The sequence below is a fragment of the Saimiri boliviensis genome, chromosome 4 (genome assembly GCF_048565385.1).
Source record: "Saimiri boliviensis isolate mSaiBol1 chromosome 4, mSaiBol1.pri, whole genome shotgun sequence".
Lineage (NCBI taxonomy): Eukaryota > Metazoa > Chordata > Mammalia > Primates > Cebidae > Saimiri > Saimiri boliviensis.
In genome coordinates, this window is record NC_133452.1 from 52,103,624 (window position 1) to 52,125,170 (window position 21,547).

At 36.3% G+C, this 21,547-nt stretch overlaps 1 protein-coding gene and 1 pseudogene across 7 annotated transcripts in view; one reads left to right on the top strand and one right to left on the bottom strand.

Moving 5' to 3' along the window:
- Window positions 1-229: 229 nt before the first annotated feature.
- On the bottom strand, window positions 230-1,060 carry LOC120363275 (ras-related protein Rap-1b-like; annotated as a pseudogene).
- A 5,758-nt stretch (window positions 1,061-6,818) lies between these two features.
- ROS1 (ROS proto-oncogene 1, receptor tyrosine kinase) overlaps window positions 6,819-21,547 on the top strand; it is a 128,755-nt gene continuing 114,026 nt past the window's right edge. For 4 of the 7 annotated variants that reach the window (XR_012517199.1, XM_010349304.3, XM_039467903.2 and 1 more), the window contains exons 1-4: window positions 6,819-7,454; window positions 14,256-14,300; window positions 16,508-16,567; window positions 17,871-17,897. Coding sequence is in view for 5 of the 7 variants with exons in the window: in XM_010349304.3 (XP_010347606.2) it covers window positions 7,332-7,454; window positions 14,256-14,300; window positions 16,508-16,567; window positions 17,871-17,897 (255 nt within the window). In the remaining 2 variants the exon portion in view is untranslated. Of the gene's footprint in view, window positions 7,455-14,255; window positions 14,301-16,507; window positions 16,568-17,870; window positions 17,898-21,547 lie in introns of those variants that run through there. The other 3 variants (XM_010349303.3, XM_039467902.2, XM_074397572.1) reach the window with 2 other exon arrangements.

Consider the following 21,547-nt stretch of genomic DNA (forward strand, 5'->3'; position numbering starts at 1 on the left):
GCTGCATACTCTACGACTATTATATAAGTAAAAATCTCTCTTGTGATACTGGAAAGTTATTGGAATGTGCAAACTGATATAGTATCTTTCATCTCTCTCTTAAAGGGTACCACCACAGGAGAGTCTACTTAAGATGTTGGTAGGTTTAACAAAGTTGGAATTGCTCAGGCACTATTGAATTGGGCAACATTCTTCAGACCTAGCTCAGAGCTATAATACATTTAGTACATTAAAACAGCTGACATGATGACTTTTTGCAAGCCTTCCCAGGCACTGAAGTTTTTCTGTTAATTTGCCACACTAGGTCATAAAAGTGTCGTTAACTATTTTTTTTTTCTTTTGAGATGGAGTTTCACTCTTTTTGCCCACTATGGAGAGCAATGGCGTGATCTCAGTTCACTGCAACCTCTGCCTTCTAGGTTCAAGTGATTGTCCTGCCTCAGCCTCTCGAGTAGCTGAGATTACAGGCATGTGCCACCATGCCCAGCTAACTTTGTATTTTTAGTGGAAACAGGGTTTTACCCTGTTGATCAGGCTGGTCTTAAACTCCTGGCCTCAGGTGACCCACCTGCCTCGGCCTCCCAGAATGTTGGGATTACATTACATTTATTTTTTATTTTGGAGAAGATCCTAAGACTGCACAGTTGTTCCATTGTCTTGCTAGATTTTGACCTTGCTCCTTCCCTACAAATCTTTTATCTTCCGAGTCACCTTTATTAGCAAGAATCATTGGGACATCATCGGTGTCTTTGACTTGAAGACTCTGCTCTCTCAGATCTTGTAAATCATAAAATGTAGACTGTGGTGAGATGGAATAAGCTAATGTAAAGCCTTGTCCATTTTTTAATGTACAAGTCCCTCATTGCTATAAATTGTTCTGTTCCTGTAGCATTCAAGATTTCAAGCAAATAGAATTGTGCATGTATTTCTACTTGCTTTCTGTAGTATCTTCTATTGTAGGATCATGTTTTTCAACAAAAATTCTTTGTACAAATTGTACAGTCAAAGCAGAATTTCCAAAACTTCCTGAGCCAAGAATGACTAATTTATACTCAAGCATGATACAAATTTTTAAAACCTGGTACTTCTCATGCTGTCACCAGATCTCTGCCCCCAGTGCTGCTCTGTGCTTTTTCTGGGTTGCTACTCCAGGTGCTATGGTGGTCTTGCCTCTGCCACTGCCACTCTGGCTGGTTTATATCCCTGAATAATAAGTTTGAAAATAGTATTTGCAAACCCCATGGTAACCTCAAATTAAAAAACATACAACGAATGCACAAAAAATAAAAAGCAAGAAACTAATTCATATCACCAGAGAAAATCATCTTCACGAGAGGAAGAAAATAATGAAAGAAAGAAGGGAGACCACAAAACAAGAAGAAGACAACAAAATGACAGGAGTAAGTCCTTACTTGTCCATAATAACCTTGAATATAAATGGACAAAACCCTCCAATTGAAAGACATAGACTGGCTGAATGGATAAAAACAAAAAACAAAAAACAAAAAACCTTTGATCTTTTGCCTACAAGAAACACGCTTCACATATAAAGACACACAGAAACTGAAAATAAAGGGTTATAAAAAATATTCCATACCAAGAGCAGGAATAGCTATACTTACATCAGACAAAAGAGAATTCAAGACAAAAGCATTAAGAAGAGAAGTAGGTCACTATATAATGACAAAGGGAGTCAACACAGCAAGAGGATACAATAATTTTAAATATATATGCACCCAACACTGGAGAGCACCCAAATATATATAAGAAATACTATTAGAGATAAGGAGAAAGATAGATTCTAATACAATAATAGCTGGAGACTTCCATACCCCACTTTCAGTATTGGACAGATCATTCAGACAGAAAATCAATGAGGAAACATCAGACTTAACCTGCACTATAGATCAAACGGATCTAATAGATATTTACAGAACATTTCGCCCAAGAGCTACAGAATACACATTCTTTTCCTCAGCACATGGATCATTCTTAAGGATAGACCATATGTTAGGTCACAAAACAAATCTTAAAACATTAAAAAATTGAAATAATATCAAGTATCTTCTCTGACCACAATGCAATAAAACTAGAAATTAATAACAAGAGCAATTCTGGAAATGATTCACATACATAGAATTTAAACAATATGTTCCTGAATGACCAGTGAGTCAATGAAAAAATTAAGAAGCAAATTGAAAAATTTCTTGAAACAAATGATCATGAAAACACAATATACCAAAACCTATGGCATACAGCAAAAGCTGCACTAAGAGAGAATTTTATAGCTCTAATGCTTATACCAAAAAAAGAAAGAAAGAAAGAAAGAGAAAGAAAGAAAAAACTTCAAATGAACAATCTAATGATGCATTTTAAAGAACTAGAAGGGCAAGAAGAGCAAACCAAACCCAAAATTAGTAGAGAAAAAGAAATAATAAAGATCAGAGCAGGAAAAAAAAATGGAAAAAATATCACTGAAACAAAAACATTATTTTGAAAAGTTAAATAAAATTGACAAACCTTTAGCCAGACTGAGGAAAAAAAAGAAAGAAGATAAAATAAATAAAATCAAAATGAAAAGGGAGACATTACAACTGATATCTGCAGATATTCAAGGGATTATTAGTGGCTACTATGAGCAACTATATGCTAATAAATGGAAACACAGAAGCAGTGGAGAAGTTCCTGGATACATATAACCTGCCAATATTGGAAGAGGAAAAAATCCAAAACCTGAGCAGACCAATAACAAGTAATGAGATTGAAGCTGTAATAAAGTCTCCCAGTAAAGAAAAGCCTGAGACCTAATACTTCATTGCTGAGTGCTAGCAAACATTTAAAGAAAAACTAATACCAATCCTACTCAATTTATTCTGAAAAACAGAGCAGGAGGGAATACTTCCAAAATCATTCCTTGATATCAGAATTATCCTGACACTAAAACCAGACACAGACACACCAAAAAAGAAAACTACAGGCCAATCTTTAATGAATATTGATGCAAAAGTCTGCAACCAAATACTAGCAAATTGAATTCAACAATACATTAGAAAGACCATTCATCATGGCCAAGTGGAGTTTATCCCTGGGATGGAAAGATGATTCAACATATACAAATCAATCAGTGTGATACGTCATATCAAAAGAATGAAGGATAAAAACCATATGGTAATTTCAATTGGTGCTGAAAAAACATTTGTTAAAATTCAACGTCCCTTTATGATAAAAACCCTTAAAAAACTGGGAATAGAAGGAACATACATCACCATAATAAAAGTCACATATAAACTACCCACAGCTAATGTTATACTGAATGGGGAAAAACTTAAAGCCTTTTCCGTAACGTCTGGAACATAACAAGGATGATCACTTCACCACTTTTGTTCAACACAGTACTGGACATCCCAACTAGAGCAAGCAGACAAGAGAAAGATATTAAGGGTGTCCAAATTGGAAAGGAAGAAGTCAAAATATCCTTGTTTGCAGATGATCTATCTTAAAGTTGTAGAAACCTGAAGACTCCACAAGAAAACTACTATGGCTGATAAGCAAATTTAGTAAAGTTGCAGGATACAAAACTAACATACAAAAATCAGTAGCAGAATTTCTATATGTCAAGAATGAACAATCTGAAAAAGAATTCAAAAAAGCAATCCCATTTACAATAGCTACAAATAAAGTTAAGTATCTAGGAATTAACAAAGAAGTGAAAGATCTCTACAATGAAAACTATAAAACACAGATTAAAGACACTGATTAGGATTCACAAAAATTGGGAAAAAAATTCCATGTTCATTGATTGGAAGAATCGATACTGTTAAAATGTCCATACTCCCCAAAGCAATCTACAGATTCAATGCAATCCCTATCAAAATACCAATGACATTCTTCACAGAAATAGAAAAAACAATCCTAAAATATATATTGAACCACAAGAGACCAAGAATAGGCTTCGGATAGCCAAAGCAATCCTAAGCAAAAGAATAAAACCGGAGGAATTACATTACCTGACTTCAAATTGTACTACAGAGCTATAGTAATGAAAACAGCATGGTACTGGCATAAAAATAAACACATAGACCAATGAAACAGACTAGAGAACCCAGAAACAAATCTACACACCTACAGTAAACTCATTTTTGACAAAGATGCCAAGAACTTACACCGGGGAAAAGGCGATCTCTTCAATAAATGCTGTGGGGAAAACTGGATATCAGTATGCAAAAGAATGAAACTAGAACCCCATTTCTCTCCATATACAAAACTCAAATCAAAATGGACTAAAGACTTAAATCTAAGACCTCAAACTATGAAACTACTACAAAAAACATGGGGGAATCTCTAGGACATTGGTTAGGGAAAAATTTCTTGAGCAATACCCCACAAGCACAGGTAACCAAAGCAAAAATGGACAAACAAGATCATATCAAGTTAAAACCCTTCTGTACAGCAAAGGATACAATTAACAAAGTAAAGAGACAACCCCTAGAATGGGAGAAAATATTTGCAAACTACCCATCTGACAAGGGATTAATAACCAGAATATATAAGGAGCTGAAACAACTCTATAGGAAAAAATCTAATGATCCAATTAAAGGACATACAAAAGATTTGAATAGACATTTCTCAAATGAAGATATATGAATGATAAACAGGCATATGAAAAGGTGTTCAAACATCATTGATCATCAGAAAAACGCAAATGAAAACTAAAATGGGATATCATCTTACTCAGTTAAAATGGCTTATATCCAGAAGACAGGCAATAATAAATGCGGGTGGCAACGTGGAGAAAAGGGAACCCTTGTACATTTTTGGTGAGAATGTAAATCAATACAACCACTATGGAGAACAGTTTGAAGTTTCCTCAAAAAACTAAAAATTGAGCTACTGTATGATCCAGCAATTCTACTACTGGGTGTATACCCAAAAGAAAGGAAATCAGTGTATCAAATAGATATGTGCATACTAATGTTTGTTGCAGCACTGTTTGCAATAGCTAAGATTTGCTAGCAACCTAAGTGTGCATTGACAGATGAATGAATAAAGAAAATGTGGTACATATGAATGAATAAAGAAAATGTGGTACATATACACAATTAAGAACCATTCAGCCATATTCAGTCATTTGCAACAACACGGATGGAACTAGAGATTATTATGTTAAGTGAATTGATGTTGGCACAGAAAGGTGAATATTGCGTGTTTTCAATTATTTATGGGATCTAAAAATCAAAACAATTGAATTCATGGACATAGAGAGTAGAAGGATGGTTGCCAGAGGCTGGGAAGGGTTGTGGTGGGTGGAGTAGGGGGTGGAAGATGGGAACAGTTAATGGGTACAAAAAATGTAGAAAGAATAAAGAAGGCCTACTATTTGATAGCACAACAGGGTGACTATAGTCAATAATAATAAACATATTAAAAATAATAGTTTAATATGTATAGTCAAAACTGTACATGTTAAAATGACTTAGGGTGTACTTGGATTGTTAGCACCTCAGTGGATAAGTGCTTGAGGGAATGGATGCACCATTCTTGACGATGTGCTCACTTCACATTGCCTACCTGTTGCAAAACATCTGTACCCCATAAATCTATACACCTACTGTGTACCCACAAAAATTGAAAAAAAAAATCCAATGATAAAGACGTTCGGCTCAAAACAAAATCTCAGGCATGTGTTACTCATAATGAGAACCTTATATTATTAAGAAAAGGTTAAGTTACATTTAGTACAATTTATTTAAGAAAACAAGGAAGCTGGCCGGGCGCAGTGGTTCACGCCTGTAATCCCAGCACTTTGGGAGGCTGAGGTGGGCAGATCACGAGGTCAAGAGATCGAGATCATCCTGGCCAACATGGTGAAATCCCATATCTACGAAAAATACAAAAATTAGTTGTGGTGGTGCCCGTCTGTAGTCTGAGCTACTCGAGAGGCTGAGACAGGAGAATTGCTTGAACCGGTAGGCAGAGGTTGCAGTGAGCCAAGATTGCGCCACTGCACTCCAGCCTGGCAACAGAGTGTGACTCCGTCTCAAAAAACAAAACAAAACAAAAAAGAAAAAAAAAAAAAAGAGAAAAAAAGAAAAGAAAACAAGGAAGTTTATTCAACACCTCAGCTTGCCATGTAGATGGCATCACTACAAAAATATCTGGCTTTTAAGAGTTAACTCTAACAATCTAAAAAGTAGCTATCGAGAATAATTCTCTTCCATACTTTGTAGATTTCAAATTCTTTGTTTTAGGCTTCAGCTTAATTTTATCTTCATGCTTGACTAATTGAAATTCTGTACAATATGGCCTAGTGCAGTGGCTCACACCTGTAATCCCAGCACTTTGGGAGGCCAAGGTGGGGGGATCAGCCTGACCAACATGTAGAAAACCCGTCTCTACTACATATACAAAATTAGCTGGGCGTGGTTGCACGTGCATGTAATCCTAGCTGCTTGGGAGGCTGAGGCAGGAGAATCGCTGGAACTCGGAGGCTGAGGTTGCACTGAGCCAGGATGGCGCCACTGAACTCTAGCCTGGGCGACAGAGTGAGAGTCGGTCTCAAAATAAAAAAAAACCTGTATAATGTTTCCTTCTCAAGGCAGACACTTGTACATATCTTAGGTTTCTGGTAACTAGTTTCAGCTGTTTCAATAGACCTGATAAGGCAGTATTTTAGTTAATATGTAGTGAAGTTCTGAGAGTGCTCTAGTGAACTTCCTTGTTTTTAACTCCCAGGGTATTTGTCTATTAATTTCAGCTTTGTTTGCTCTTAAATTTAAAAATATGTGTTTGGCTTCAGAGTTCTGTTTTCCCTCTCAGTTGCAGTGCTTGAGTTGGGTGCTTTTATTTTTTCAATAATTCTTTATTATAATAGTGCTACTGTTTGCTAAGGCATACGTGGTCAAACCTAATTTCCTGCAGAGCTGAAAGGAGCTCAGAGAAGTAAGGTGGAGAACGTAGTGGACGACCCACTGAAATGTTCCAGTTTCAGGTTATGCGTGTTTCACACCCTTGCTGAAATACAATTTGCGTTTCTTTAATTTCCATGTGAAGTGCTCTTCTAAAAACTAATCTTTAGTCAGTGGGTGACTTTCTTTATGGGAGTAAAAGGAAGCTGTTGTGAAATAGCTATTTTGGAACTGTTACAAGCTTTCAAGGATTTCAAAGGTCTAAATATTATTTCAAAAGTCGAATATATTCTAATACAGCAAGACAAACAAAAGAAGATCCATTAGCTACTCCTTCAATTGAAGTGATGAAGCCCAAATAATTCATACGGCAAAATGGAGAAAATTAGAAGACTGGCTATCTAAAAATCCGCCATTGGTGAAGTGATGAAGAACATTTACTGGCTTATTCTGAAACTTGCCAATTTTGCAACTCTTGGCTGCCTATGGATTTCTGTGGTGCAGTGTACAGTTTTAAATAGCTGCCTAAAATCGTGTGTAACTAATCTGGTAAGTCTCACAATCTAATATTTGTCTTTGCAGGAACTGGAACATGTAGAATTCAGCTTGTTATAACTGGTAGAATTGTTTTTTCTTTAGGAGGAGTTTTCTTATGAGAAGTGGTGGCAGCAAGGCAAGATAGATTATTTTTTCTTAAATAAGTTAGGAGCACTTATAATTGCAGAAGATAAAGCAGAGTATTTTATTTCTTTAGGGTAACTGGTCATGTTTTTGTTTTTGGGCTAAAGGATTGGGTAAAGGAGGTTTAAATGGAATCAATTTTGCACACTTAAAAAATTCAATTTAAACTCACTTGTTACAAAGTCATTAATAGTTATCTTGAAACATGAAATAAGTTTGGCCACAGGATAATGCCTGTTAATTCCAGCATAACAGTAATAATTACATCAGAGATGGATAATGTGTAGGGAGCTGGATGACCAAGGAATGATGACATGATACAGATGCCATGTAAAATAATATATTTTAAAGCAATAATTGTTTATACATTTCTTTATTTCTGTTTATGCATTTATAATTTTAGTTAGTGAGTTTTTTATATGGAAATTTATGATTTCATTCTCATTTCTGGATATCATCCCCTCTGTAAATATTGTATCATCTCTTTTCTGCTGTAATTTAGTTTTAAACATAATACTAGTAATAAATATAGTGCTGATTATATTATGCTGAAGTGTTGGAGATAGAATTCTGTGACAGATTAAAAAAGAAACTTGTACTTACTTTTGATTTAGTTTAAACTGTAGTTTAAAACAATACTTAGGCTTACTGTGGTTAATAGCATTTTTAAAAAAGTTTAGTATTTTATATAAATCTTTACCAATGATTTCATTGCCTTTAATATAGAATTGCATGCTTTAGTTTTTTTATATTTGTAACCCAAACTTAAAAATGGAAGAGTGGAACTAATAAATGTTTTAAAAAGATTTTAATTATTTTAATTATAAGAATATACATTTTAAATAAAATATTTATAAGATATAGAACTAGAGAAGAATAAAAAAACTTTATAATTATGCCCCAGTAAGCTTTTGATTGAATTTTCTTCTAGTATTTTTTCTCATATATATATACGTGTATGTATGCATCTATAATTTACACGCAGCTATGCATCCAGCTTTTCCATTACATTATATTGAGTTTTCCCCTAGACCCTGAAATTTTTTAAGAAACAGAATCTTTAATATCTTTAGAGTATTTCATTATATGACTGTACTACCATAATTTATTTGTTAATTTCCCCACTACTGAAACTGATTTTGGTTGTTTCCAATATTGCAGTCTCCATTTTATTTTACTGTAGTTTCATTTATTCTTATCTTTTTGTGTGGGCTCCTTGCTTTCAGGATTTGGCAGTAGGAACAGACACTTTGTTCCTTTGTTGAGTTGCCTTCCGTTCACCACCTACACAGAAAAGCACAGCTGATATGCGACGACAGCAAGAGAGACCCAGTCTGCCAATTTGACCAGTGAAAGTACAACATGTTCCCACACAGGGCTTGGAGGGACAAAAGTGAAGTGAATAAACAATTGAATGTAGCCATTGTTCACAGGAGAGGATATACAAAGTGCTCAAATTTATTATATTTTCTGTGCCATTTTTAAAAACATAAGCATTTACTCTGAAGGTCATCTATAATTTTATTGGTTGATTCTTGATATTGAGGCATGTTTCCTTAAAAAAGAAAAACACAAAAATGTCTAGTCCAAAAAAAGAAAATGTTAGAACTGCGGACCAAAATGCACAAAGCACAGTTCTATGCTTGAGCATGGGTATTTTACATTAATTTTAGCTTACATTAACAGAGATCTGCATGTATTCGTTTAAAGAATTAAAAGATTTTTTTTGAATTCTAGATGCCATGTACTGCAGAAAACAACAAATGATTAATGCTCTTCAGAACACTAGTATTGTGAGATCCTTTATGAAAAAGAAAAAAGAATTCATGGTTGAGTAATTTGTAGAAGTGTATTTTGCTATGCTCTCTTTTTGTTGATCCACATGGCACGATAGCATAATTATAATTATTAATTATAATTTCCCCATCTTCTTTAGCAACAAAACCCTTTTTGGAATGTTTCCATAAGTTATTGGGGGTACAATTGGTATTTGGTTACATGAGTAAGTTCTTTAGTGGTGATTTGTAAGATTTTGGTGCATCCATCAACCAAGTATATACTGCACCATATTTGTAGTCTTTTATCCCTCCTTCCCCTTCCCACTCTTCCCGAGTTCCCAGAGTCCACTGTATTATTCTTATGCCTTTGTGTCCTCATAGCTTTGCTCTCACTTACTAGTGAGAACGTATGATGTTTGGTTTTCCATTCCTGAATTACATCACAAATCTCTCTCTCTCTTTTTTTTTTTTAAATTAACAAATCACAACAACTGAGGAACTAACATTGACAAGGGCTCAGTTAGGAGTATCAATTCCATTCGATAAATTTTCCTATGTATTGATGTATATTCAACTCTGTGGGGGATGCAATTGGCAATACAAAAGAAGTAAATTATGTAATCAGTGCTCTAAAGGAAGTTATCAAATACTGATGAGGTACCAAGGTTGCTGTCACTAGACAGTTAAAAGCTATTACAAACATGATATGTTTTTATTGTATTAAAGGGTTATGACAAAACATTCATTTTTTATTTGCATCTAAAGTTCCAAAGAAATAAACCAAAAATCAACTGAAAGACTATTAGGAATAACAGCATTTGGAAGATTTTTAAAAATTAATGGATAGACATCAATACTTGTCTTGTATATAAATACATAACATTAAAACAAGATAATATAACAAGATCATAATGCAGAAATTGTATAAAATATCCACAAATTAGCATAGTTTTTATTGATACATGAAACAACCTGTGAGTAAAACAATACAATTGAGAAATAAAACCATGTACATAAGGTAATGTGAAATATGATAAAGATGACAATTCAAGCTAATAAGTTGCTATCCATTTAGAATAAAGAATTCCTACATAACTGCCAGATTCAAACAAATTTCAGGATATATTTTGTAAAAAGGTACAATTTTTGGTTGGGTGTGAAGGCTCATGCCCGTAATTATAGCACTATGGAAGGCTGAGGGAGGCAGATCCTTTCAGCCCAGGAGTTTGAGACCAGCCTGGGCAACATGGTGAGACCCCTGTCTGTACAACAAATACAAAAATTAGCTGGGCATCGTGGTGTGCACATTTTGTCCCAGCTACTCAGGAGGCTGAGGTGGGAGGATTGATTGAACCGGGAGGTCGAAGCTGCAGTCAGCTGTGATCTCACCACTGCATTCCAGCCTGGGTGACTCTGTTTCAAAAAAACAAAAACAAAAAGAAAAAGGTATTATTTAAATACAGACAGACAAAGAAATAAAACAAAGTAAGAGTTTACCTCATAAAAATACTAGAAGAAATTAGGGGTTACTCTTTCTATAATCTTGAAGTAGAAATGCCTTAAGAAGCCTAATTTTAAAAATTCATACTCCCTAAAATGAAATTATCAGTAAATTTGGCTACTTAGAAACTTAAACTGTTATGACAATAAACAGAATACAATAACAGCAAAGCCAAAAAGTGGAGTATTACACATGATAAATAATTTTTTTAAAGAAAAAAATCCAGGCCAGGCACAGTGGCTCATGCCTGTAATCTCAGCACTTTGGGAGGCTGAGGCAGGTGGATCACAAGGTTAGGAGTTCCAGACCAGCCTGACTGACATGGAGAAACCCCATCTCTATTCCAAAAAAAAAAAAAAAAAAAAAAAAAAGAAAAAAGAAAAAAGTCCCTGATACAAATAAAAGCATGTAAGATGAATTTAGAATATAAACAGCTACTTCAAAAAAGAAGTATGTGTCCATTAACCAATGAGAAGATTAAAAAAAGTTACATATATACACCATGGAATACTACTCAGCTATAAAAAGAAATGAAATAATGTCTTTGCAGCAACATGGATGGACCTGGAGGCCATTATTTGGCCAGGAATGAAAAACCAAATACACTATGTTCTCACTTATAAGTGGTAGCTAAGCTATGGGTACACAAAAACACACAGAGTGGTATAACAGATTTTGGAGACTCAGAAGGGGGAGGGAAGGAGAGGAGTGAGGTATGAAAAAACTACATGTTGGGTGCAGTATATACTACCTGGGTGACAGGTGCACTAAGGTATCTGATTTCACCACTATACAATGTATCCATGTAACCAAAAACCACTTAACCATTTGTACCCCAAAAGCTATTGGAAATTTTATATATAATAAAATTTTTACATATTTGTATATATATAGTACATATATATACAATTGTATACATATATTATTTTATATGTACAATTGTATATATGTTAACATTTTAAATATATGTATATATAAAAAAATATAAATGGCTCAAAAGCATGTAATATTCAACCTCACAGCAACCACAGAATTGTGGAGTAAAAATAAATTATCAGTTTTTCTTCTATCAAATTGGTAAAGATAAAAGCATTTATAGCTCGAAAAAGTATGGGTAAACTGCCATTTTCATGAATTGTTGGTTGGGATGTAAATGGATAAATTTCTAGAAAAAATTATTGAATGTCAAAATTAAAAGAGAAAATATACCTCTAATCTTGTACATGAAGAAATTTATCTGAGGATATTATTCCATAACTAACCAAAGATATGTATGCAAAAGGATGTTAACAGCAAGTTGGGACCTAATACTACTAATAAATTCCCAAGTGCCTGCACTGCACTGTAGTAATTAATGGATTTAATTAAATCTTCACAGAAGCTTATGAATTAAGTATTATCCTACTTATGTCCGGGATGCGAACACTAAGTTTGGATGGCACAGGTAACTTTGAAAATATCACATTGAGAGAAAATATCATGTGGAATTAAAATACAGATCATTCTACTCTGTTCCATTTAAATAGGGTAGGAAGTAAAAATGAGATTAGTTTTGGCTGAGCTTGGCGGAATAGAAAACTTAACGTCAGGAAGTAGTTATTAGGTTAAGAAAGTTTGAGATCTGGGACTGAGTTTGACTCTTGGAAGCAGATAATTGGAATAGTTGGAGCCGAAGTAAACCAGTGGGGATCCTAATGTTCAAAATGAAAAATGTGATTTTGTTGGAGATCATGGAAGGCATCTGGTTAAGAGCACAGGTTCTGGAGACAATCACCCTGCCGCCTTCAAATCCTAACCCAGGTAATTTACTAAACTTTCCTGCGCCTCAGCTGTAAAATGAGGTTAATTATAGCACCTACCTTATAGGGTTGCTGAGATGATTCAGTGAGATTTAGTGTAAAACACCTGCAAGAGTACCTGAAATATGGCAATAATTCAATATATGTTAGCTATTATAATTACGAGGAAGAGAATGGGGAATGAATGGAGATTAGGGAAGAGTGTTGACAAAATCTGCCTCATTGGAAACCCTTAGACCCGACTGTTGAGGTTACCTTTCCCAAGACCACTTGATGGTCATTTCACTCAGCCTGTTAAATTTACTCCAGAGAAGATCCATCCAGAAGGACTCAGTGCTGTTACAATGTGACTATGATCATCAAGTAATATCTCTGCTCTCCTACTATTAAAATACAACACAAAGACTACTTAGCACTCACCCTTTTGCTTTTATGAGTTAAAATACATTTTTGAAGGAGTAGGAAAAGATTCAATTTTGAACTCATTATCTCTCACCTGATTTTTACATGCTTGCAATTCAACCACCTTTTGAACAAAATCATGGAAACAAAGTAATATGAAGCACTTGGTTGCAAAATTCATCTAACAGAGTTCTTACTGTCTAAATGCTCGTTATCTAAAAACAAAATCAAATAATCATCCTTCTTCTTTGCCTGCAAATATAACTGGTTATGGAGTTTAAAGGAATCCTCACTCATGCTTCAAAAAAGAAAAAATAGGCAACATTTGTTCTTTGGTTTTTGAGTCTGATTACTTTTCAAGTCAATCCACACAATATTAAGCCATTGGATAATGTTTCCAGGGGACTTCTGGAGCATCCGTACATGAGAAACCTCTTTGAATTCATGGATTTACTCCTTTGGCATATCTGTATTTATTGAACACCTATTTCCATCAGGCACTGTTCTTGGTGTTGAGGATGGCGTGAAAAGCCAAATGAATAAATAGGAGGCTTATGCTCCGTGAGCACAGTAACAGAATGCTGCTCTCTTCCCTCTACCAAGCACGGTCCACTATTTGGGTACTTACCTGATTATCACAGGCCCAGTATTTCTATCCTTTGTAAACGGTCTTGTTTATGACAGACTCTACTCAAGTTATGACCAGAGAGACAATGAGCAATTTATAGATCTCTGTGCTTAGTTCCCATTTCTTTTATTTTCCTCCAGTATAAAAAAGTTCCTACAATTTGTATGTGAGAAACAAAATAATAATCTTATGGTTTATTGTATACCAATTTGCATTTTCTCCCGGCTCTTGATTTTAAAAAGAAAAATCTGAACACAATTCATCACTAATTTAGGACTCCTTTGACTTGATAACTGACCAATGCCACAGGTTTATTTAATTGCCACACCCTTACTCCCACCTTTGTAGTTCCTACAAAATTCTTTGGCATTATGTTTATAATTTGCACGAGCATTTTGTCTGGTAGTGATGGATTTAATGCCTTTAAAACATTTGGCTCCTTATTTTACAGTTACAAAATGCCGAGGAGGCAACATTATTTCAGGAAGCCTTTTTAAAAGGTGTATTAGTTACACAGAACCCAGTACTGATGGCTGGTGTTTACTATCTCCTTCATTTCAGGGCCGGCAGCTTGACCTTGGCACACCACATAATCTGAGTGAACCGGTAAGTAACTGCTTCAGTTGTCAAGAATTTTACAATGTTTGTGTTGATAATGAAGGGACCATGATCAGGTTTTATTACAGCAAGAATTGCTAAGTAAAATATCATTTATCCTTGCTGGAAGAAGACCAATTGAAAATAATGAGAAGTCTGAATTTATATAAAAAGGAAGTGTGTTGAAGTGGAAACAGCACAGGACCAATCCAGGTGCATGATTTTGTCTCTATATAACTGCGTAGCTTCCGACAAATTACTTAATTTTTCTGAGATTTAGCTTTGTTCTATGTTATTTGATAGAATTTCTTCTAACAATTACATTTTATGGTTTTATTGCTGTTCTGCACATGCGTTCATTTGTTTCACAAGTGTTTAGAGACTTGAGGCATAAGTATGCACAAGACACTGTGCCAGGAACTAGAAATTTAACAATGGAAAAAATAGGGTCTCTGTTTAAAAGAACTCTCAACCTTTTTGCGATGCATACTTAAAACCAGAGAGACACAAACACACATAAAACCATGGCCAGATAGTATCATCAGAACCAGAAGTGTGGTGTGTGTGAAGAGTAAAAAGAGAATACGTAAAGGTAAAAGGCATCACACTTGCCTGCAAGACCTTCAAACTAAAACTAGAAAGAGGAAGAGTTTTCCAGATGGACTAAAGGGGAAAAGGCATATTGATGAGACAGGGCCATTAGTGTCAAGACACAAAGGTGTGAAGGAGCCTCAAGTTGTTAAAGTCCTTAACTGAGTATTTGTTAATTTGTTAAACAAAGGTGTGAAGTAGCCTAAGTTGTTAAAGTTGTAAAAGAACTGAGTATTTGTTGCTAAGTTGTTAAGTTGTTTAAGAACCTGAGTATTTCAGCTTGCTTGGAAAATGGGGTACATGTGTAGAAGGTAGGGAGGTGGAAGACCAGTTGTCAAGTTACATGGAACCAGATCATGAAGGGCTTTGTCTGTCATGCTTGCTAAGTTGGTCTTAACCCACAAGATGGTGAAGAGACATACAGAGTTTTAGGTAAGAGAAGAGTGCGACCAGGTTTTGTTTCAAAAAGATCACTCCAAATGTGGGAACAAGAGGGATCTCCCTGAGGTTTTTGGCAAGTGGCATTGGCACAGCAGAAAATCGAGGCAGTGAGTGATGAACCCAGATAGATTTTTAATGACCAGATGAGTCAGTAGAACTTAGCGATGGGTTTTCCATAAGAACGGAGAGTGGGATGAGAGAAGACGACACCCTGGCTCCTGGTTTGGACCACTCAGGAGAATGTAGCGTGTTAATGGGAGACACAGGAGAAAGAGCAAATCTGAGGATGGAAAGTGAGGAATTGAATTCCACATGATGAATTTGAAGTGCTTGTAGGAACTTAAACAGAGATATCCAATGAGCGAGTGGATATCTGGGTCTGGAGCTCAGGAAGGAGCCTCAGCTGCAGTTAAAAGTTTGGGGAATATCAACACCAAGATCACCTGAAGCTGCGGTAGGGGATGAACTCGCTCCAGGAGAACTAGAAGAGTGTGAGGAGAAAAAGGTGAGGATAGAACACAAACACCAAAGGGGTGGAGAGAGGAAAAAAGAGATGGCAAAGTAGGAAAAAGGAATCCAGGTGCCACCATGGCCTGTGGAAGGAGTGGTGGTCAAGACAGGCACAGATGGATCAAGTAAGGTAAGAAGAAACCTGTCGAATCTGCCTACTAGCAGGTCAGGGCAGCTTAGAGTTTTCAGGGCAGCTGTGGGGCGAAAGCTGCTAGTAGACAGCCGACTCCCCAAACTGCCTACCTATTTAGGTTTCAACGTGCTACCATCTGGTTGAATCTCCAGTTTTGAGTTTTACTTGACACGTGTGGACACCTTAGGATATACTAAATGCCACGTTGTCCTGGGCTTTACCTTTGACAACTACCCAGTGTACAGTGTCTTCCCTGAAGATTGGCTGTTCTCTGGCTTCTAGGCCTGCTCATGCCAGGCTTAACTCCACTCAGTAATTTGGCTGCCCTGTAGTAAGCCACAAGCCGCCTTCTACCTGTAGATAGGACAGCTCTGTCTGGAACCCCGAAAGTCCTGATCCTTTGGAGGCCTCAAGTTTCTTGGTAGATTTCTATTTCTAAAACACAGGGTGCTGCTTTGTGTTACCATGTTGTACGTTCAGGTGATGAGAAAAAGTCACATTTCTTCAATCATTCACTCTTGTTTGTTATTGTCTCTTCCAGTGCATCCAAGGATGTCACTTTTGGAACTCTGTAGATCAGAAAAACTGTGCTTTAAAGTGTGTAAGTATTCATTAGGTTTCTATTTTGATACCGTTGTTTCTTTCAAGGGGAAAGTTTTGTAAGAGGAGTCCCATTTGCATTTCCATTGGCTTTCAACTAGTTTGATTGACCCTAAGACAAACCAAAACTAAACTAAAAAGCCGTTAGCATGGATAATACATAGCAATAAAAAAGAGATTGAGATTAACATTTTTAATGCTGCTAGAGGTCAAGGAAGTTTAATGCAAATCATAGAACCCAGGGATGCTCAATTGCTCCCAAACTATAAATTTCTTTTAGTAGACTGTTTGGTATTTGTTAAATTTCCTAGGTCTATGTTCTCAAATTTTAATGTACAATTATCCGGGATCTTTTTAAAATGTTGATTCTGATTCAGTATGTCTTGGGTGGGGCCTGAAATTCTGCACCTGTTACAAGCTCCCAAGTGATGCAAGGCTGTTGGTCCCCAGATCACATTTTGGATTGCAGGGCCGTAGGTCATGTTCAAAGTTTCTATGCAGGAAATATGGCAGGTATCTAATTCAGGGCTGCAAACACCTGGTTTACTCCCTTTTATATAGGAAATACATGCCCAGATATTTTATTTTTTATGTTATTATGTTGCCTTACAGAATGGAAGTTACCGAAATGTAGATCATGTGCTATCTGGACTTAGTAGCTATTAAATATTTCTCAGAAATTGCAGCTCAAACAATTTGTCTAGTTGTGTGTTTTGTATCTTTTATCTCAACGAATTAGCACCACTGGGGCAGGATGCTGTCCGTCTTTTTTAGATTGTTATCTCTTGCGTCGAATGCAGTGAGGGGCATATAGCAGCTGCTCAGTCAACATTTGCTGAAGGAATGAATGGGAAGCATCATTTGTTGCTGGGCAACAATTCAGGAGGTTTTGTGGCTGCTGGAGGGGCCAGCATGGGCAGAGGAATCTGCTGTCCTTTGCTAGCAAGAGCTATTGGTGGTTTTCACTTCCTGTTCTGTTTCCTTTTGGCATTTGCAAATACTCCCTCACTCTCTAACTTGGTCCACCACAGATTATTTTAGCCTGCTGAGATTTTTCTAGTGGATATCATATTCTCCCATTTTTCCAGTGATGCAAACAGTTTACTGTTTTTAGAGCTCCTTGTATAGTGTCTTGCCTAGATAAGAGCTCCAGCTTTGGGCTCCGTTGCTTTTGTTTGTTTGGTCATTTATCAATGGAGGGGCAAGAAATTAATTTGAAATATATGTACAGCTCAGTGTCACTAAAATTATTTACAACTTTCAAGATTTTAAGTAGTCTTTCTTTCTTTTTTTTTTCTATACAGAATGACACTTATACCACTGTTTGTGAGGTGAGTTGGCAATCCCAAAAAAAGATGTCATCAAGCCTCATGTCTTTATCTCTGGTCTCTAAAAAGCTTTTAAAGTAGGAGTGCAGAAACCGAAGGTATTCTCAGTGCACAGAGACATTCTTCCTGAAAGTGCTATTACTCTGAGTATAAAAATGACTGTAAAATTCCATTTTGGCACAAATATTTACTATTTTATGTATCTATGTGCACATATATTATATGTATATATATGTTTGTATATAGATACATGCACATTCACTCTGTGTGTGTGTGTGTGTGTGTGTGTGTGTGTGTGTGTGTGTGTATTACTCTGCTCTGGTTTGGGGCGTTGGAGTTGGGGAAATGGAGAGGGGAGGAAGAAGCGGTACATTCAGAGACATTTCTGCTGATTACGTTTTCTTCCCCACAATGTATAGTGCTCTATCATTAAATATAGGACATTAAAAGAGAATCCTTTAATTGCAACTGTGTCTTTTCTTGCTTTCGTTTTTCTTTTTTCTTTTTCTTCTTTCTTCTCTGTTCTTCTCTTTCTCTCTCTTTCTTCTTTCTTTCTTTTGTTCCTTCTTTCTTCTCTTTCTTTCTTCTCACAGTCTTGCTCTGTCACCCAGGGTGTAGGGTAATGTTGCAATCTCAGCTCACTGCAGCCTCCGCCTCTGGGTTTAAGTGATTCTCCTGCCTCAACCTTCTAAGTAGCTAGGGCTACAGGCCCGTGCCACCACGCCTGGCTAATTTTGTATTTTTAGTAGAGATGGGGTTTTGCCATGTTGACAAGGCTGGTTTCGAACTCCTGATTTCAAGTGATCCACCCACCTCGGCCTCCCAAAGTTCTGGGATTACAGGCATGAGCCACCATGACTGGCCTCAGTTTTCTTTCTTATGCAACAAAATCCTTTGCCAACATTTTGCAACACAGCTTCTCCTGCCCCTCCCCACAATGGTAAGTGGTGTCCCACACTGCCCCTTCCAGGTGTCCTTATGGTCCTCTAAGCAACCTCTGCTGCACTTGATTTTCTCTTTTTCAAAGAGACCTTGACATTTTGATCTTTTCCTACTTGGTCTTCAACTAAGCTTACCTGTTCTGTATTTCATCCCTTCAAAATAAGTTTATTTGACAATAGGTGATATGAAGAAGCTACCTTATTTATTAGTTTAAAGCCTATGGTGGCTGGGTATGATCGTGTGCACCTGTAGTCCCAGCTACTTGGGAGGCTGAAATAGAAGGACTGCTGGAGGTCAGGAATTTGAGAGCATCCTGGGAAACATAGCACGACTGTCCCCTAAGGGAAAAAACATTAAAACCTATGTTGTATTCTATTGAAATATCCTTGAAACTGGTGACCAGAAGCCTGGGGAAGGAGTATAAATTATCATCCATTAGTAAAACAGAAAAATTCCCTCTTACTAGGGAGCAAAAATACAAACAAAAAATTAAATTGGAATATTTTCTCAGTTGTTACCAGCTGGTTATAAAAATTGTGTCTGAGCAATTTTTCTTGGGAATGGGTGGAGGTGAGGGTTGGCTAAGAGAGAAAACAGAGGGGAAAAGTCACCCATATGTAAAGAGACAATTAAAGGTCTCTCCTGATTGAGATAGAAAAAAAGTTGTCTGCAAATCCTTTTATGTGATGAAAGCAAAATTACCCGCAAAGAATAGTCCCTAGGGTAAATGTACCATTGTCAGGAAAATCAGGGAGAGAGTCTTTCAAGCACTGAAGCAGCCCAGGATTGGATTTCTAATGTGCTAGTTCTCTGTTAATCATTATGCTGTTCAGTTTTCTGTGCTTATATAGCATAAATCTTTCCTCTCAGTGTTATAACTTGTATAACTATTCTATTTTTTCTCTTTATACTTTGCTATTTTACACTTTAAAATGTTTCACTTTAAATAAAGTAGAACTGAAGAGGAATACATGCTATATGTATCTCAATGAATCAATCTTCTCTGTCTTCTATCAGTCTATCATCTATCTATTCTGTCTGTCTGTCTGTCATCTCAGTTGTCCACACCTTTAGGAAATCAGACTCCTTAATCATTAATGTTTGAACGTAGGAAGCTTGTTATTTTTGCAATTCATATTTCTTGGAGGGAATAATCTTGAAAGTGATAGGTCAGTGAAATAGAACTTGGAAAATGACAATAGCTAGTGAAATCCCTGATAATTGAAAACATAAATTAGATCTAATTGCCTGTTGGTCTTTTGGCTATTTTCTAAGATCTATTTCACTGAGATATCACTTTCAAGATTACTCTCTCCAAGAAATATGAATTGCAAAAATAATAAGCTTCCTACATTCAAACAGTTATACCCTATGCCTTTGGCTTATTTTCTTCCTGGCAATTTTTATTATTAGAATTATTTTTTCTTTTTAAAAATTTGTCACTCAGTTATTACCTATCTCCTTCTAAGGGAAGTCTTGCATGGCAGGGAATTTAACTTTCTGGCTTACTGTCATATTCTTAGACCCCAAAACCATGGTTGGCATGAAAAAGGCCAACTGTTAAAGTATTCTTGAATGAATAAATAAATGAGCAATATTTAAGGGAACAATGCCACCTTTTATATGGAGGGTGGTGAGGGAGTCTTCCTTGTGTTACAGAAGCTAGAAAGGGCACTGGCAGTCTATTTGCCAGTCTGGGAAACCAAGGATGGAGCCAGAGGGACAATAAAGATGGTCTGACTATGATGGGGAAGATGGGAGTATGGGCGGGAACAGACAGAGCAAGCTAATGTAGCCCCCAGGAAGAGTAAACTTGGCTTCCACTGTGGGAATGGCAGCTCACTAACTTGCAATATGCCACATGAATGTCCCATCCAAGGGCTTCAGGCTCAGATTCTGTAAATTCCTTAAATCCAATCACCTTTAGATTCTCTCTAGGCAACTCGAGCTTGAGAAACACTGGATAACTTTATTTGAAGTCCAGTGTTGAATTGCCACCATGGTTCAGGGAGGGGTGAAGGGAGGTGAAAGGGGTGGGACAATGGGTTGGGGAGAGAGGTAGAAGGAAACATAGTTGTTAGCTTTGTCTCCACTTGAGATCACTTTTAAACTCCCAGAAAGATGGGAATTTTATTATCTATTTCCCCTGAAAGTATCAGAAAAAACAGGAACACGATTTTCTCTGATTGTCAGGACTAGCTATGTTTCAAAATAATCTGTATTTCCAAATATGTCTCCTTTCTTCTCCTCAGTTTTCTTTTTGAAAGAAAAAAACCCCTCATGTTATACAATAATTTTGCTGTAAATTGGTTTGTTTATTCTCTGCAGTTAATAAATATGTTGAATGCTTTATTAAAATATGTAAACAGTATTTGAAATGTATACTAAACTTTGAAGTTAAGTAATTCCAAACCCAAACCGAGGTGTTTAAATTAATCCTTAACTAAAGCAAACCTGGACTTATCAGGCATCCTTCCTTTTAGTGTGCAGATCAAACATTGAACTGTTCATATTTGCAAGTTACAGCCCTTATTTTTTAGGGCAAATGTATTGTGCCATGGTTTCCACTATTATCATGAGAAACAGTAGCATGTTGTCCTAGGTATTATAGTCGCAAATTGAAAGAGAACAGGAAGATAGATCATGACTGTGTTGTACTTTAACAATGTGTACCTTTTCTCCAAGTATGTGTGTGTGTTTTGTAGCTAATG